This window comes from Prionailurus bengalensis, chromosome A2, assembly GCF_016509475.1.
Source record: "Prionailurus bengalensis isolate Pbe53 chromosome A2, Fcat_Pben_1.1_paternal_pri, whole genome shotgun sequence".
In the NCBI taxonomy this organism is placed as follows: domain Eukaryota; kingdom Metazoa; phylum Chordata; class Mammalia; order Carnivora; family Felidae; genus Prionailurus; species Prionailurus bengalensis.
Genome location: NC_057348.1, coordinates 138,527,366 through 138,546,293, shown reverse-complemented (window position 1 = coordinate 138,546,293; position 18,928 = coordinate 138,527,366). Strand labels below are relative to the sequence as shown.

The 18,928-nt window shown below is 40.4% G+C and overlaps 1 protein-coding gene across 3 annotated transcripts in view; it reads left to right on the top strand.

The window, feature by feature from the left end:
- Positions 1 to 18,928, top strand: part of FAM3C (FAM3 metabolism regulating signaling molecule C) — a 64,216-nt gene that overhangs the window by 8,260 nt on the left and 37,028 nt on the right. For all 3 annotated transcript variants that reach the window (XM_043589348.1, XM_043589347.1, XM_043589349.1), the window contains exons 2-3: positions 11,876 to 11,930; positions 15,963 to 16,067. In XM_043589348.1, coding sequence (XP_043445283.1) covers positions 11,918 to 11,930; positions 15,963 to 16,067 — 118 coding nt within the window. In that variant the 5' untranslated portion in view covers positions 11,876 to 11,917. The remainder of the gene's footprint in view (positions 1 to 11,875; positions 11,931 to 15,962; positions 16,068 to 18,928) is intronic.

Sequence of the window (18,928 nt, the reverse complement as noted above, 5' to 3'; positions counted from 1 at the left end):
TTTCTTGATAGTGAGAAATAAAAAGAGTTCAACATAGTGATTCTTCACCTGGGAACCTCACAGAATCATACACAAATAAGACTTTTTAGAACAGGCCCAGTTCCTCCAAAATCCTCATTGTTAGGAGACTTGTGTTGCAAAAGGGAATCAAAATAAGTCTGAGCACCACTGGATTAAAGTGACTTTCAAAATAGACTTAATGGGTGTTTTATTGGAATTACTAAAATTTGGATTGCTACCCTAAGCATGGGTAATTAACCAATCTTTCACAATTAATGAAGATACATTACAAAGGAAAGGTAATTGGAGAGAGGGTCAAAGGGCTAAGAGATTGTTGAATGGCAAAAAGTAATAATTTCGGTTTCGGCTCAGAAGAGTCTTTTTTTAACCACATATTTTAGATCTTAAATGGTGTCAGTGTTCAAGGATTTTTATATTCTTTCAAAAAAAAAATATTGAAGTACCTGGTATGTGCCAGTTATAGGTATCAGGCATACTATGAATAAGACCACTAGCCCTTCACAAAGGTATTTTCTTTGAAACAGTGAATCTTTCTCTTTTCTTTCATTTTTGTACCCATTTCTTAAAGCTGAAAGGTGCGAGACCCAAGAACCAACCGCTTTTTCCCAGGTGTCACAAAAGTCAGTCTAACTTAGAGCTTGGTACAATAGTAAACATTTGTCTTGAACTTAGTCCAGAACGGTTCCTGTCCTTGGTATCACATCATCTGGATTTTAAGTAGAAGTTCTGCATTTAGTTGCTTCGTGAATGTCATTGACCACATTAATTAACTGTAGGCAGTGCCTTATTTTCTTAATTTGGGGATATTGAGTAAGATTCCCAAGATCTTTAAACTTTAAGAGGTTTTGTGATTTTTATCCAGCTCCTAAAATACAGTCAGCTGACTTACTCTCCAAGGAGGAAATTAAGTGTTCCAATTCCTCTAAACTTCCACTGTGCACCCCACTGGTATTCTTTCATTCTCTTCTTCATTGGCCTATTCCATTTGATTGAAGCTATTCTGAGATGACTTACATTCTCCTTATTTCTAATCTAATTAATTTTTTCATCTACTGTTTATGATTTTTTTCATTTTTTTGCTCATGAGTTTTTCCAATTTCCTTCCGTAGGAAATTAAATTTAATTCAAATAACATAAAATTTACCATTTTGAAGTGTACAATTCACTGGCATGTAGTACGTTCACAGTGATGGCAGTCATGACCTCTGTTTGGTCTGAAAACATTTTCCTCATTCCAAAAGGAAACCTCACATCCACTAAACAGTTATCCCCATTCCCCCTTCCCTTGAGCCCCTGGCAACCACTGGCCTGCTCTCTGCCCCTGTGGATTTACCTCTTCTGAATATTTCATACAAATGGAGTCATACGCGACGTGATCTCTTCTGTCTGGCTTCTTTCACTTAGCATCATGTCTTAGAGGTTCGTCCATACATACATAGTATGTGTCAGTACTTCATTCAGTTTATGGTGGAATGATACTCCATGCATGGTTACATTCCACATTTTGTGTAGTCGTTCATCCATTGATGGTCCCTGGTCAGTTCTTGTGCCCTAGTGAGAAAAAGTTCCGTGGACAGCTATAGCAGCCAGCCAGTTCCTGCACTGATTTTCATCAGAAGGTTTACAGGACCTCAGGCAGTATTGTGGCATCAGGTGTGCTACCGATACCATCCGTTATCTGCAGTCAAGTGATCATTAAATGTGTTTTTTGAAGGACCTGTGATCAACAAAGATGAATTTCTTAAGTGGTCCGGGAAATTTTACCACTAGAAGCTACTTACTACCTGTTCTTTGCAAATAGCTGCTAACCCTCATTGAGCTTTTGTGGTAGAAATGGTGCACCATGCAGGGTAGACCCAGCTGTTCTTCACGTGGAAAGTTTGAACCACAGAATTCTGTCTGCTCTGGTTCACTTAAATTCTGCAGATGCTTTAAAGACAGTGTAGGTGGAGAAGGTATGTGGGGTAATTCTTAAAACATTCAATCAGAATAGGAACTTGTAACTTCTCATCTGATACAATGCAAAATAGTTGCAGATGAAGATAGATACACTGTATGTAAATGTGTGCCTTTCTGTAATCTTTTTCATTGTTGCAACTTGTGAACCTGACACTTATTTACCCTGCATATGTTCAACTTCTTACAGTTAAAATGTATTTTGTTTTGTTTTTGCCATTGTTCTCAATGATACCTATTTCTATCTATCTTTCTTTTCCTGGATGGTATAGTGAGGGATTAAGGTGGTTTACACTACAGCTGTTTAATCCACAGCTGTAGAACTCTGACGGAGTTGGGAGAACTAAATGTCATTTTCTTTTCTGTTTTTGGCATGTTGCTGGTGCTCTCAGTGGCAGAAATCTGATCACCATTTCATTTCTTCCACCGGATTAGAGGTTTTTAAGCAGAATTCTGCTTTGGTAGGTGAGGAAAAACTGCAAGAACACATTCAGGGAATTTTGAATCTAATACTGTTGTAATCATTGCAAACAGGATTTCTTTCCTCTGTTCCTCAGCACATTGTGTCCAGATTTATTCACTGCCCGCCTCTCCCTCCTCACCCCCACGGGAGACCTGGCCCAGAGTCAGGTTGATTTCCATTCACTGTTAAGAAAGAATGAAATTCTTGTTCTGTGAGCTTTACCTTTGGGCTTTTTTGGCCTAGATTTGCCCTGCTCCCCATCCCCAAACTTGTCTGTGTGTTCAGATTGCTGTACTGTAGATCCCAAGTTCTCAGACCGAGAGAGTGAGAACCACCTGGGGAGCTCCTTAGACTTGCAAGAGCTTTAATCCTTCTAGGGATTCTGGGCTCAGGAATTTGCATTTAAAAAAACCCACCTATAATCATGGTGTCCATACAGGGGGTTACATTGTAGTTAGGGCTTCAAAGAACCAGATAATGCTGTTTCATTGAATGTAAGATGTTTATAAGGTGCACCATTATTTTGTGTTCTACTGTGGGAGAAAAATAGGGTTGTAAACCTCACCCCAATTTAAGACCTGTTGAAATGAGGGAAGTAGTATGCACCTTAGAATCAATAAAAACATCTTAGGATCGGAGGAACCACAGGCCCCTTTTAAGGTAAGTGATTATCGTGAGTCATAGAAGCTGTATGATAAATGAATTATAATGAAGCATTCTTCAGACCTTTTACTGTGTAAAATATTTGTTTATGGTAGAATTTAACGTAAGGTCCTTACTTGACATTTATTTGTAATGAATGTTATCCTGATGACTTGTTTTCAGATGTAAGGGAGCTGGATAGATGGGTGTAATGCACTCCAGTTTGGCCCCCTATCATTTTCATCCTAACCAGCCATTGATGTGTTGATAGTTCAGAAGTCTCATTTCTAATGTCTACAAAGACATTAGTGATTTCCATTTTGTAACTACAGTTCACTGAGATGATAATGTCACATTGACATCACATGTGGCATGGTCATTTGATTTTTATCTTTTTTTTTTTTTTAATAACCCTTTTTTCTGTTAGAGTGTCCTTAGCCCTCAGTGCCAGGAGTTGATATGCACAGACACCAGCCACCTATTGTCTTATCTTGGATAGTTCTAGGAGGGAATGGCAATACTATCAGGTTAAACAGCAGTCTGTGTCTGAGTAAACCTGAACTCTGTCTGCCAACTCATGAAGTGTCGTGGCATATTGGGGACTGTATGATAGGATGCCTGTGGGTTAGAACAAATCTTTGTCCACTGATGAGAATTCAGCGAAGAGCAGCCCCACCTGGCTATGGTACTTCCTTCAGTGGTATCCTCTTAGAAAATGAGGAAGGAAAACCTTGTTTAGTCCTGTTAGATTTGGGAGGGGAAGCAGAACACGTGTCCATTTAGTCTTTAATCACAGTTAAAAAGCTCGTTGATCAACTGAACTATTTCCGAAACCTGATATGTCACCTGTCTGAAGAGGAAGAAGTGGTAGATGTCTAGCTGATTCACATTGGTTGGAGGAGTTGTGCTGTGGAACCCTTAATGTTGAGGTGAATGCTGTTGCAACACTTTTGTCTTCAGGATGTAGTGTGTGTGGTTTGTCTAGTTTGGTTACCTCCCCCTCCGTTGAGTCTTTGGGGTGAAGTCGGTGTAGGTGGGGCCCTTGTGTGATTTTACAGGACATCTTCCCCTTTCTACGTGGAGAGGCAGGTTGATATGATAGTTCTACTTTTTCATGTTTCATTCTTAGAAGAAAGGAGTTTTTATCCAGCTGCTGTGGATCAGAGAGAAGTTTTCCAAAGCATGGCTCTCTCCATTCCCTGCCTGGAGAACCAAATAAAAACAAGGTGTAGGTATTTTTGGCAGACCGGGGTCGGGGAGAACAAGATTCACCCCAGAACAGTCCCAGGATGCTTCGTATTAAGCGTTGGTTAACATTCTAGAGGGGAGCTAAAAGCACTTTCTGGCTCATGTGTGCGTTTTCATAGGATGCTTTTAATTCTGTTTCTGTTTCTTAGCCGTAATTAGATACAAATCCTCTTTTGAATGTAATTTCACTATGATGCTGCATTAGAAAATAAGCCATTTGACGGTAGTTCACATAACTTAAAAAAATCTAGGCATAGATTGTGTATATTCCTCTCTTCCCAAGGTTTTCAACAGAAAATTAAAGTTCTGAAAGACTCATTGGTTCTGTTGAGCCATTATTTAAAAGTTTTTAAATAAGTTTTTTGGTCTGTTGCATTGTACTCTCATGTTTCTAAAAGCCCCTTTGCAGAAGAAGTAGAGACATTTATGTTTTCCTCGGGGATCATTTGAAAAAGTGGTTATTCTTGGCATTAGAGAATCATGCAGCTCTCTCCCCCTTCCCAAAGGAAAAACTATGTTGTGTTTTGTTTTTGGCTCCTTTTTTCTTCTAGTTAAAATGTAAGACTAGTTTAGTTCCTTAAAAACCTGGAATACTTTTCTAGTTGTTACATACTTGTTTAAAATTTTTCCCTCAATTATTACCAGGTTATACCCAATTTTTGAAAGTTGTATAACGTGTGTATTAAAGTGGTAGATTCCTCAAATTTTTAAGTTTTTTTGTTTATTTTGAGAGAGAGAGAGAGAGAGAGAGACAGAGAGACAGAGAGACAGAGACAGAGGGGGAGAGAGTGGGAGAGAGAGAATCCCAAGCAAGCTCCACACCACCAGCACAGAGCCTGATGTGGGGCTTGAACTCACGAACTGTGAGATCATGACCTGTGCCCGAACCGAGTCTGATGCTCAGCCGCCTGAGCTCCCCAGGCGCCCCATCAAGTGGTAATTCTTTTAAATGAATGCCTCTTCTAGGATTGAGAATCAGAGTGGCCTACTAGCACTAAAATATTTTCTGAAGTTGTAATTGGATTCTGTTCTATCAGGCGTTTAGTATTAATAACACCAAATCCTATTGAATTCACGCTATTTGTAACACGGTGAGAATAGCTCAGACATCATAATTAGTTTTCAGATGTTCAGACTTTTTTCACACGAGTGCAGCGTTTCACCCCTATTCCTTTTGTTATTTCACGAATGTCTCCAGCGTGGCAAGGACGAGTGTGCGGTGGCACGCGTGTGAGCCGGGGCCCTCGGCAGCCTGCAGCTGCTGTAGTCATAGGCGCTCTGTTTTGTTTTGGTTAAAGTAAAGGTTTTGGAAAGCTTAATATTTGCGATTTTAATAGTTGATCAAACATCAGGTGCACAGTAAACTGCCCCCCTTATGTCTATCACAAAAGTAATCATCACTTTTAATTGCCTGTGTAAAGAAAATAGTGCTCGTTTCTCCTCACCGACATAATTTTACAGTTAATGAAATGGGTTGTGAGAAGACTAACTTTTATCCCGTTTCTTTATACCTGCTAGGACCGCTTTGGAAGACGTTCCAAAGTCTAGATTATGCCTGTCTTTGCTATGGATGGGCTGCTTCATCTATAGGAACGGAAGGATTTGTTTTCCTTCCTTTGAAGAGAATCCCTGGTTTCTCATGGAGTATATGCTTCTTCCCATGAAGCGCAGCTGATTATGAAAGTGTGTGATTAGCATGGACAGAACACAGGATTTAGGGTTGTTTGATCTGCCCCACTTCTGCAGTAGCACTTTCAAGAGGACCAGTAGAAGCCTCGTGCGAGTTGCATATTCAGCAAACAACTGCAAGAAATGTTGGGATATTAGAGCATGGTCTGTTTTAAAAGTTGTTTTTAATTTAAATTTTATTCTTTATTCCTCCGTCTCGGTTGTCAAGTGATGACCCATGGGTCCGTGTGGCCCACAAACCAAGATAGGTTTTTTACATTTTTAAGTGATTGGAAAAAAAACCGGAAGAAAAATAATGCTTGGTAACATGAAAACTTCATGAAATTTAAATTTCAGTGTTCGTAAATAAAGTTTTATTATGACACAACTGGGCTCATTTGTTTACGTATTGTCTATGGCTGCTTTCCAGCTACAACTGCAGAGCACAGTAGTTGCCATGGAGACCATATATATGGTCCACAAAGCCTAAAATATTTACCATCTGGCCCTTTTACAGAAGCAAGTTTGCCAACATTTTCTCTGTTTTGTTCACATGAATGCAGGTATTTTTTCCCGCAAATAGTGTTTTTTTTTTTAATTTTTTTTTCAACGTTTATTTATTTTTGGGACAGAGAGAGACAGAGCATGAATGGGGGAGGGGCAGAGAGAGAGGGAGACACAGAATCGGAAACAGGCTCCGAGCCATCAGCCCAGAGCCCGATGCGGGGCTCGAACTCCCGGACCGCGAGATCGTGACCTGGCTGAAGTCGGACGCTTAACCGACTGCGCCACCCAGGCGCCCCCGCAAATAGTGTTTTTAATACCATACTTCTGATTATAAACCACATCAGAATAACTCACCCTCATGACTTTGAGGTACGGCGTCCTTTTGTTTCCAGTGTTACCTCATTTCCCTCTTTTCTTTAACTGCCGTAGGACTGAAATTTTAATCTACGTTCTGATCTTGAGGGAGCCTGTTATTAGTCTGGGTTCTCCAGAGGATCAGAACTGATAGGAGAGAAGATATCTGGCTAGGATGAATAGAAAATCATAAGGAATTGGCCCATGGGGTTGTGGTGGCTGAAAAGTCCCAGGCAAGCGGGAGAGCCAGTGGTGTAAGTTTCAGTCCAGATTTTTAAAAAAAAATTTTTTTTTTTAGCGTTTATTTATTTTTGAGAGACAGAGCATGAGCATGGGAGGGGCAGAGGGAGAGGGAGACACAATCTGAAGAGGCTCCAGGCTCTGAACTGTCAGCACAGAGCCCAACGCAGGGCTTGAACTCATGAACTGCGAGATCATGACCTGAGCCGAAGTCGGTCGCTCAACTGACTAAGCCACCCAGGCGCCCCAATCCAGATTTAAAGACCGATGTTCCAGATGGAAGACTAGACAGAGAGAGTGAGTTCTCCCTTACTTAGACTTTTTGGTTCTATTCAGGCCTCCAGTTGAATGTGGCCCGTTGGTACTGAGGAGAGTAAACTGCTTTATGCAGACGTTAAGCTCATCCAGAAGCACCCTCAGACACTCCCATAATAATGTTTAACCAAATATCTGGGTATCCCATGGCCCAGTCAAGTTGACACATATAATTAGCCATTACAGGGCCTGCATGTGCTTAAATCTGTCTGCTTGCACTGACTTTTTTTTCCCTCTCAGTCCTCTTGAAAAGCCCCAGTTTGCATGAACATTACAGTCATCTGAACTTCACTCGGTTGATTCATTTGGAGTTGCCATTTGGCTAGCACCGAGTTAAAGTTGGATCAAATTGAGTGATGGTTTCTTTATATTTGTCGAGTAGGATTTATAGTGTTTTCTCTTGGCTTAGTTGATTGCTGTTAATATTGAATACATCAGTGGGTGTTTTTATGTGCTTCATTTTCTTCTATCCTTTCTGTCTTGGAGAGGTGTTCTAATACGTATTCGTAATCATTTTGGCAAAGTGTCACATCTCTGGAGTGGCTGGTTGGCGGCAGAGATTAGCAGTTCCTAGAGCACTTTGCAAAGGCCACACCGATCGGCATGGAATTGTGTCAGCGACTTGCTTGTATTAGAGTGTCAGAGAGCTGCTGAGGTGAGAGGAAGTGTATGTGTTTGTATCCGCTTCTTCCTTACCCTTCGTGTGACCTGACACATATCCCTTGACCTCATCTATAATGCCATTGAAATACCCATGACTGGAGGGCTGTTAGGATGATTACATCAAATAAGAATGTGTACATAAAGTACTACTCAAAGCGTTATTACCTAGTATATTTTAACTGGCAAGACCTTCCCCTCCTGGTAAATAATTGTTAATATGTCTTATTTTGTTGCTACAGAATGCTGGTCTTGTCATTGACCTGCTGTGGCTCAAGTCTGCTTCTCAAGGAGAGCGTGAAAGTTATCACTTGACCTGTGTTTTTATCTGTTGTACTGAAGTTGATTGATTCTAGGATGAGGCCTGCTGACTCAGGCCCGATTTTAATAAAACTTCACCAAATTAGACCAAAGTAGGTAGTCGGGTTAAAGGAAATGTCTAAATTACAAGATACTCAACGAAATTGAGTATGTCAGACTGAGATCCTAATTTGGGCTCTCTTCTTCAGTGTGGGTCACATGCTTCATTAATGTTTCATTGCCCAGGGGCATCTTGGTGGGCATCTGTGTGGGGTAGACTCTAGAGGATTGTGCACTTTCACACGGCAGCAACCGGGTGGGTTTGAGCCTTTATCTGAAACACTGAAACTTGTTGTTTTGACTTACACTACACTTTGGGGGGCCAATGTACTATCAGACTTTGTTTTCTTTTTTATTCTATCCTAAAAGTACGCTCTACCACCGTATTCTCATTTGGGTAAATAGCTCTAGTTTCCCTATCTCTACCCTTTTGATGAATGTGTAAAAAAAATAAATTATTTCACCTGTGGATTCTGGATTAAAGAGCTTGAATTTCTAGCAGAGGACTTTTTACCCTTTTAACCGTCGTGTTCATCTTGGAAGCTGTTTTACCTACTTAATTTCCGAGGTTCGATGCCTGAGGTTTATGCCAGGTTTATTCCACTATGTTTCTGCTTTTTTCTCCCTAAGATGATTATATGTAGTGATTTTCTTTGTTTTTAGATGTCATCCTAAGAAGACAAGTTAGGAATGCTTTGGAATTAGCACATTGTAAACAAGTTCCCTGATTTGCTCTCAAATATATTCAGTACTTTTTCCTTATGCTGATCTACATTCTTGCATCATTAATTTGCTTCTTAAGCAAACTAATTAAAAATGTGTTATAGCTGAGGTTTTACAAGATTTTAATTTAAGAGATTTTATGACATGTTTGTTTTCTCAGAAATTTAATGGAAAACATGAATTCTACTAGACAATTATAGTTGCTTATATTGTGGTCTTATTAGTATCAGCTTAGAAGCAGGCTTGCTGGGCAGTGCAGATAGGTGGCAGATACGTGAGGCAGTGACTGTGCTTGGACAGGTGTGGCCTCCTCAGCAGATAATGGAAATGGTGAAAAAGAACAGCAAAGTGTCTGCCCAACTGATCAACTTCCAAAGAAATTTTCCTACACCACATTCAGATAAGAGTGAAGGTACTTTGGAATATTACTGGGAGGAAAGGTATGGGTGTGTTGTGAACGTAGTGTTCCATTTTACTAGAAGTCAACAAAGGATTTAAAACCAGTCGGAGATTTCATCTGAAAACACAAGGATTTTTTTTTTTTTTTCTGCTTTTATGGGATGGCTTATGGGTACATTACGATCTTTTATTTCCTTTTAGTATTTTTCTAGCCTGTGGCTAAGTAGTTAGCTTAAATAGATTGATAACATTGGCTTTTTGTATTACATGCAATGTGTTCAGATAACTAACAAGGAAAAGAAATCAATGGTGCTTAATTCACTATTGGTTTAAAAGTTGATACTTTCTTCAGAGTAAATTGGGCAGAAGAAAGGGAGCTCACACAAGAGCAGCGGTCCTTGGATACGCACCCCTCAACCCCCAACCCAGCCTGTTTCTTACTAAATATGAAAAAAACGGGTGTCTCATTTCCTTTCTGTGTCCTTCAGGGGCGTGCTGCTATTTTTATTTGAAATATTAGGTGAATTACTGCATCAGACATCAGCATTGAAACATCAGTATCAAAATACAATGTAAAATAAATGTATCAGTTATCAATGTGACTCAGTCATCAAAATTTTCTTTTGAATTCCTTTCTTGTACAATAGATTGAGTAGACCGTGGTAGCTGTCTCGTTAAACTTGAGCATAAATTTCCTATCAAACTCGTTTACTTTTTCTTTGTAAGATTTCATCCATCTTGAGTTATTTCGTAGGAGGGAAGCATACATACCCGTACAAAGGTTTTTTCCAGTATCTATTTCTTGTTGTTCTTAGAATAGTATCAAAGAGTAGTTTCTTTATTTGACGTGTAACATATACTATGAATAACGGTAATTACTGGAATATTTAAAATTGTAATTCTGTACTTATGAATATATTCTTTTTCAAACTTGAAAACATGAAGAGGAAAATGATCCTGTTATTAACATAAGCCTTTGCTCTAAGTGCTTGTCACAGGGACACCTGAATTCTGTCATCCTAAACATGAAACAGCATCACACACTGGACCGAGCCTTAGAGCAGGGCCAGCAGACCTGCCTCTTGGCTCCATTTCTGCAAATAGTTTGTTCCATGACCTGACAAGCACTTTGGTTAGGTCATTCACTAGTAAGAAATAGGCTGGGGTGGCGGGGGGTGGGGGGAAGCATCCAAGGACCAATGCTTTTGTGCGAGTTCCCTTTCGGGGTTGGGGGGGACATCCAAGGATCAGTGCTCTGTGCAAGGTCCCTTTCGGGGTGGGGGGGCATCCAAGGACCAATGCTCTTGTGCGAGCTCCTTTTGGGGTGGGGGGGCAGCATCCAAGGACCAGTGCTCTTGTGTGAGTTCCCTTTCGGGGTGGGGGGGCAGCATCCGAGGACCGATGCTCTTGTGCGAGTTCCCTTTCGGGGTGGGGGGGTGGCATCCAAGGACCAGTGCTCTTGTGTGAGGTCCCTTTTGGGGTCAGGGGAGGGAGCATCCAAGGACCAGTGCTCTTGTGCGAGTTCCCTTTTGGGGTTGGGGGGAAGGAACATCCAAGGACCAATGCCCTGTGCGAGGTCCCTTTCGGGGTGGGGGGGACATCCAAGGACCAATGCTCTTGTGCGAGTTCCCTTTCCGGGTGGGGGGGCAGCATCCAAGGACCGATGCTCTTGTGAGAGTTCCCTTTTGGGGTGGGGGGAGGGAGCATCCAAGGGCCAATGCTCTGTGCAAGCTCCCTTTTGGAAGTGGGGGGGGGATCGTCCAAGGACCACCACTCTTGTGTGAGCTCTCTTTCTTCTGTCTACTCTGAAGAAAATATCAACTAATTATGAATTGAGCATTATTGATTTCTTTCCTTGTTAGTTACCGGAACACCTGGCACATAATATGAAAAGCCATATTACCAGTCTGTTTAACTACTTATTCACAGACTAGGAAAATACCCACAAACTGGAAGTTTGGAACTCCGTATCAAAAGTTCCTTATAAATGCAGAATCACTGAGAATAATAAGGGGCATTATCTTCTGTTCCCATGCTTGATGGCAGGATTTCTCACATCTGTTCACCAAAATTAGGAGAGTGAGGGACAGAAGAGTATAAAGCACAGGCCCTCCTTTCAGGGGCTTTTATGTTCCAGTGGAAGGAGCCAGGCCTGGTGATAAGAGGTTTTTCATTCAGTGTCCATGTTGGTAGAATACTTCGAAATGTCATGACGTTTATCTAATTAGTTTATTATATAGTATACTTCAAGTCAGACTCAATCTAGACAGGAATGCTCCTTCTAGATCTAATGATGTTTGCTTTCTCTTTTGATTTTAGGAGGTTATTTAATGAGAAGTGCCATAGACTGAAAAACGAAACATGAGGGTAGCAGGTAAGATATTTAATTCAATAGAAATAATTTTACTTTTTGTGTAACTTACTTATTTAAGTGGCTTGAGAGAGTACGTTGTCTTTTTATGTAGTGCGTGAAAAGCTGGAGTGTAACAAACTCAATCACTGCTTTGCCTTTTTAAATTTTTTATGTAGTTGGTAAATCACAAATTGGATGAACTTATTGAAATTATTTATGCTAGGTTTTTAAACTTATGGCTTTAATGTTTATGTTCTTATACATTAAGCTTATTTGCCTGATGCTATATATAAAATGCCCATATGAAGAACAATTTTGACAAGCTAGGGAGACTGATTTTTATTTTTGCAAAGTTCTAACTTCTTGAGAAAAATGCATTGTGAAGTTCAAAAGCTTGAATCTTTGCTATATAGGTACTTCAAATGGAAACTAGTGTATGTGAACCATTCAGTAAAATGTATTTTTGCTTAAGTGGCTATTTGCTAGTTCGAGTTCAGTTTGCATAGTTGAGGTTCTGTGTAAGAACATCTGTTCTTAGGCAGCATATGGAGGAAACTGAAAAACACTGCTTGACGTTCATAGTATTAAGGTAGCTGTCTTTAAATGTTATGAAAAGATGCATAAATACCTGGAGAGGCTGATAACTGCTTCCTGCCTTAATAGTGAAAATAAGTGTGTTCTCCTACCCTACCCCTCCTTCAGCACGGCCAAGGGTCTAGAAGAAGTGCACACTCTGTACATAGAAATTTTTACTACTTGTTCTTCCAACATAGAAGATAATTTGTAGTTTCTCAAAATCGAGATAGTCTTCCTCTTAATTATCATCTTCTCACCAGCAAACCGTATTTTCCTATGGGGGCATCTCTTAGAAGTGCCTCAGTCATGGTGGGTGAACAAATGCGTCTTTGTGCTTCAAGCGTCGTTCTGTACAATAAGGTGCAGGTGATGAAACATCACGATTATTAAAAAACATAACAGGGTTGTGCGCAAATGCCTTTGTAGAACTTTGAAAATCTGGACCCTTTGATCATGAACTTACAAAATATCCTTTTTTGAGTAGCTATTCAACAAGTGAAGGAAAATATTGCCAGAAACTAAGAGCTTGTTTATGGTTTAAAAATCATATTACAATGTCTTTTTTTTTTTTAATGATCTTTGAATACAACAGGACTATTGAGGATGATCATGTATCCTTGACTTTAGAAGTACATTAATTAAACATAGTGATTGAAATAATCAAAGCAAATTTCTGTTCCTCACATAATTCTACATTCATTCTAGTTGAAATTAAATTTTCATTGAGTTCATTTCTCTGATTCTAACAATTAATATCAAGGTTAATTGGTAAGTAATTATTCATTGAGAACTTATTTTATGGTTGGCACTGTGCCTAGTATAGGTCTTGAAGTGTTTGCTTTTAATGAAGAAGGAAGATTAATTTAATTTATTGCCTTTAGAGTGATTAATCTCTTCTAGTTTGAAAAAAGTTGATTGCTTTGAAATATTCTTATAGCCTTTATTCTTACAGTGAGGCAACAGTGTCTAAAGTTTATGCTTTTTTGTTTTGTGAAGAATAAGGACACCTCAGATTAGTGCAGTCTGTGGCTAGAAGGAAGAGAATCTCGTGGGAAGTCAAGAATGGGGACTGTGGGTGGTATGGTCAGGCCCTTTATGTCCAGAATTGGCTGGTGACCCAACTCTGGAGAGGACTCCTCTGTCACAGAAGTTCTAGAACTCTACCATTATGGGGTCTCTGCCAGTCTTCACCTGCCTGCTCTCTGGGACCATCTGCTTGTTCTATTATGAGTTCATTTCGCCACGTCTGACTTTTCTCTGTCTTAGAGGTTTTCTTTCCTCCTAGTTCCTCTGGGTCCAGTATCAGTGAATAGGCCTTGGTTGAAGACTCATTTCTGCCACTGACTAGTTACGTGACCTTAGGCAAGTGATCTAAAATTTTTCAGCTTTGATATCTTATCTGTAAAATGAAAATAATTACCTGGAAAAGCTATGCAAATGCAATTATACTTGTAAAGCATTTAGCTGTATGGTAGGCAGTCAGTGAATGGAGTATGTGTGTGTATTGTATACGTATGTGTATATACGTACGTATGTGTATATATGATGTCTATAGCTTATTTAGTGTAGGCTCAGGTCTAACTTGGTACTGAATTTAGTCTAGAACTTTCATATGTTATAACCTTGATATTTTATTCATTTTAATATTTTGATCTTAAACAGTGACGGTTTTGTATATCTGCTGTAAGTGGCAGGGAGAGGTTATCTCTGGTTGCACATGCCCATGATTGCTAGAAAATGAGTGGTTAAGATTGTCATGTGATATAGAATCTTCAAGCCCTTGGTCTTAAGTGATCAAGAAGGAATGTGTCACCTCTTAACATTCATCTATGTAGCAAACACTTGTTGAGAGTATGACTATGTCCAGGAATTTTGCTAGATCCTGTGGGGGCAAGAGTTCAAAGCCTATTGGAATTTTGCTGTCTTATGCACTAAACACGTAGGCAATTTGTGGTTGCTCTTGAAAACAGGAAGTAATTTTCAGAGGAGAGAAGGTCGGATGCAGGAGGTGAGGGAACTGATTAGGTTAGCTGTGAGGCTTCCTCCTGCCATCTCATTTCTGTATTGTAGAGTGTTTCTAAGTAGAAAAGAGTGGCTCTGTGAAACCAGCACTTCTCAGCATCACTGGCCTTTTCCGAGCATCAGTGGTTCATCCTCATCCCTCCCCTTTACGGGTGCAGTCCTGGTTCTTTAGGAAATTAGAATGAACATACGTCTTTTTGACTCTTCCTTTCCCACGAAGTTGAGTTTTGGTAGTTTTTTTAAGGAGAATGTGGTAATATGGTGTTAGAATGGAGTACTATCCAGAGCACTGGGCTGTGTCAGGATTCCTGGATTCCAGGCCTCGTGCTGTTGCTGAGTTATTTGTAATCTTGGGAGTTGCCGCACCTCTGGGCTTTTGTCTCCTTAAGGATAGAGAGATGCCTGCTGATCCAATCCACCTCCTTTAGATCAATAGAAATTAAACTTTGGGTAAAAGAGGGGAATGGAGATTGTGTAGGCAAATACTAATATTCTTCTCCAACAACCTAATGAGATGGTCCTGAAAGCCTAGGGGAAAGAGGAAGATGTTTCTTTCCTGTCATTTTCCATTTCCTTTCCTGTCTTGCAGTGTTTTTTTTCTTTCCTAGATTTGCTTAGCTATGGAGAAAAAGACAAATCCTCAATTCCTATGAAACAGTTAGTTAATACCTGGCAGTGCTAACTATTTGTGAGACACCCAGAAATAAAGTTAGAAAGGTATGAAAGGGTACGAGTGTGTCTTCACAGGGCTTATCATGGAACCACGTTACAAAGCGTGTGTCATAGCTGCCAAATTAAGTCCTCTAGGACTGGAGAAGGCCTGTCTTAAACTGGTATTCAGTTTGAGGAGGAACACTCTTGTTTGCCATGTCAGGAGCACTTGTGTTGCTCTAAGAGATATGTTGGTTGGTGATAGGACAGTAAACTGGTACATTTCACTAGAGAGTTCCTTGCTTAGTGAGCATCCTGCTAGTTGCCTTGGATCTCCGTAAGGTCTGGTGTTTTTGTATTATCCCTGTATAGTATTGCCCTTTATATGTGAACAGGATTAGGAATGTGTCGTCCAACATGCTTGGTGATGGTGTTCCATTAGCCGTGATACTTTGGTACTTTCGTATAGTCAGCCAGCACTTGGGAGCAGATTTTTTTTTTTTTTTTTTTTTTTTTTTTTTTTTTTTTTTTTTTTTTTTTGGCAGGAGAAAACTAGGCAGATGACTCAAGCAGTCCTATGTCTGGGTTGCTAGCCAATCTGATAATTCTTTGAACAGGAAAATCCCTTATCTCAGTGGATTGCTTATACAGTTTTTCTTGTAACTCAAGTAAAATTAAGATCCAATACATAAACTTTATTAGTTTAAGAAATTTCTTTATAAACTTAAATTTTTCGTGAAATGCACTAGTTAAAGTTCTCTGGGCTCATAAGCTCATGCTGAATTATTTCTCCCCTTTATCTAGGTGCTGCAAAGTTGGTGGTAGCCGTGGCAGTATTTTTACTGACATTTTATGTTATTTCTCAAGTATTTGAAATAAAAATGGATGCAAGTTTAGGAAATCTATTTGGTAAGTTCCATTTTTTCCCCTTTCTTAAATTTTATTTTCGATTAGTTGTCTGTAAATTGTTACCAGTTATCAATATTGAGTCTAGTCTGTCTAGAAAAGAAGATATAATTATATCAATAAGTGTGATCCCTTAGAATATCTAAAATACACAGTGGAAAGCCTTAAAATTAATCCAATATAAAGTATGAATCTTCTGCTCACCATTCTGAATATATTAATGGGGTCTGTTTCATTCATGTCTAGGATATTAATCATGGCATTCTGAGCGAACATTCTAGAAGCTATCACACAGTATTTGAATTAGCTGATAGAGAACTTGGAACCAAATCTAGCCCTCAGATGGCAAGTGGAGTCATGACAATGCATTGTAAATAGCAGCCATTGAAATCCATCTTGTATTCCTACCCTTATTTAATTCCTTCTGCATTATTTTTCTCTTTACCCATTTATTTAATGCTATGTTGCAAACACACCGTTGTAAGCCACCTTAACTCAGTGTTTAACAAAATTCTTAAGTCAATAAAATAAGTTAACTGTTGAAATGTTACAGTAAGCTCTGGATGAAGCATTGTTTAAAGTATTAAAAAATTAGGTGTGGGGGCACCTGGGTGGCTCAGTCAGTTAAGCATCCGACTTCGACATAGGTCATGATGTCACCGTTCCTGAGTTCGAGCCCTGTGTCAGGCTCTGTCCTGACAGCTCAGAGCCTGGAACCTGTTGCAGATTCTGTTTCTCCCTCTCTGTCTCTGCCCCTCCTCCACTCATGCTCTGTCTCTCTCTCAAAAGTAAACATTAAAAAAAATTACAGGGACACCTGGGTGGCTCAATCAGTTAGGCGTCCGACTTCAGCTCAGGTCACGAACTTGTGGTTTGTGAGTTCAAGCCCTGCATCGGGCTCTGTGCTGACAGCTCAGAGCCTGGAGCCTGTCTTTGGATTCTGTGTCTCCCTCTCTCTCTGCCCCTCTCCTACTCACACTATGTCTCTATCTATCAAAAATAAATAAACATTTTTTTAAAAAATTACAAAAATTATGTGTGAAAAGTGAGACTGTGAAACCCAGAAATAGTATTTTCACCCATTCGGCAGAAATCAGATGAAATAACTTTGAGATCTCTGGAATAATGAGTTTTGCTTTCCATAAATTAATATTTGAAAGGGATCCCAATACCTCATTTACTCCCTCTCACATCTAGTTTCAAGACTCCCTTAAACCGGTGGTTCTCCAGTTTTAATGTCAAAAGAACCTCCAGGGAGTCTTGGTATGCAGATTCAGATTCAGTGTCTGGGATGGGCCCTCTCAGGACTGCATTTCTCACAGGCTCCCAGGTGATGCTGAGGTTGGTACCCAGACACCATATACTGAGTAGTGAGGCTTTAGACAATACTGATGTGTAATCATCAGTTTCTGTATAAACGTTTTCAGGTGACTTTTCTTCCGATAACTACTTAAAAGTACTTCTTGTATTGCACTGAATTCTGTCTTGTAAACTCCCAAGTAGTTTCAATACACTGATCTATGATCTGCTGGAGTTCTCTCCTACACTAATGATCTCTCAAAGAGATAATTGTAGTCATACTCCTTCAGGCCATCTTTTTAAAACGCTTCATCTTTTCGGGGTGCCTGGGTGGCTCAGTTGGTTGGGCGTCCGACGTTGGCTCAGGTCATGATCTCGCAGTCCGTGAGTTCGAGCCCCGCGTTGGGCTCTGTGCTGACAGCTCAGAGCCTGGAGCCTGTTTCAGATTCTGTGTCTCCCTCTCTGTCTCTCTGACCTTCCCCCATTCATGCTCTGTCTCTCTCTCTGTCTCAAAAATGAATAAACGTTAAAAAAAAATTAAAAAAATAAAATCTTCATCTTCTCCAGTTTTGGAATCTCCCCCACCCCCTTCAACATTCCTCTCAGTATATTGTCTATTTTCCTCTGGAACCATCTATTTTTCAGCACCTGTTTTAACATGAAGCATCCGGGATCCAGCATGGAGTAGTCATTACAGAGTACAGTGACATTTGACTTTACTTCTGGTCTGTCTACTTCTGTTACTACTAAGAGGCCAGGCTGGTGTCCTTTGGGAGCACAGCTGGTTGTAGTTGAATAAGGGGCAGAAAAACACTGAAGGCCTTGAGGACTCGTTCAGCGTTGCTGGGGAAACAGTGTGTAACCAGTTCACGTAAGAAAGGTTGATGGTAAGGGAAGAAGGTTATAGGATGGTAGCTTGAGGCAGAAGCAAGTTAAGTGTTTTGTTTTGTTTTGTTTTTTGTGAAGTAATGTAGAGTCTCACTTGTCTCTAGGCTTTGGGGAAAGATTCAGGGAATTACAAATCAGTGGGATGAGAGTGAGCAAGCAAGAAAAGGAGGATCCTTGAGAGAAGCAAGGCAGTGGGACCATTGGTACATGTGAAAAACTACTTTGGGGAAAGGCCCGCTGTTTTCAGAGGGAAGAGGCTTGGGTGAAGCCTAGCGCTTGCCCTGGTTTGGGTCTTCGTCTCTAGTCTGGACTGTCTATTCAAACATCACAGGGATGTTCCATGTCTATTTCTCATCCCAGGTATCTGCCCGTTTCATCGCTGCCGGAGCAGTTCCGGCATTCATGAACCTTTTCCGGCACTCATGAAGGTTAATAACACTCATGAACCTTTAGTGCTTCTGACTATGAGAGAGTAAAATCTAAGGCCCACTCAAACCCCCACCCTGCCTCTGCCCTTCTCACCTTCTCTTTTCCCGCCCCCCCCCCCCCCCCCCCCCCCCCCCCCGCCAGCCGTGTCTCACTCTTGCTTGTGCCAGTCTGCACAGGATCTACAGACAACATACCTTGTCCTTCCATATCCCCACCTTGCTCATGCTGGTTCCTCACAGAGCACGTTT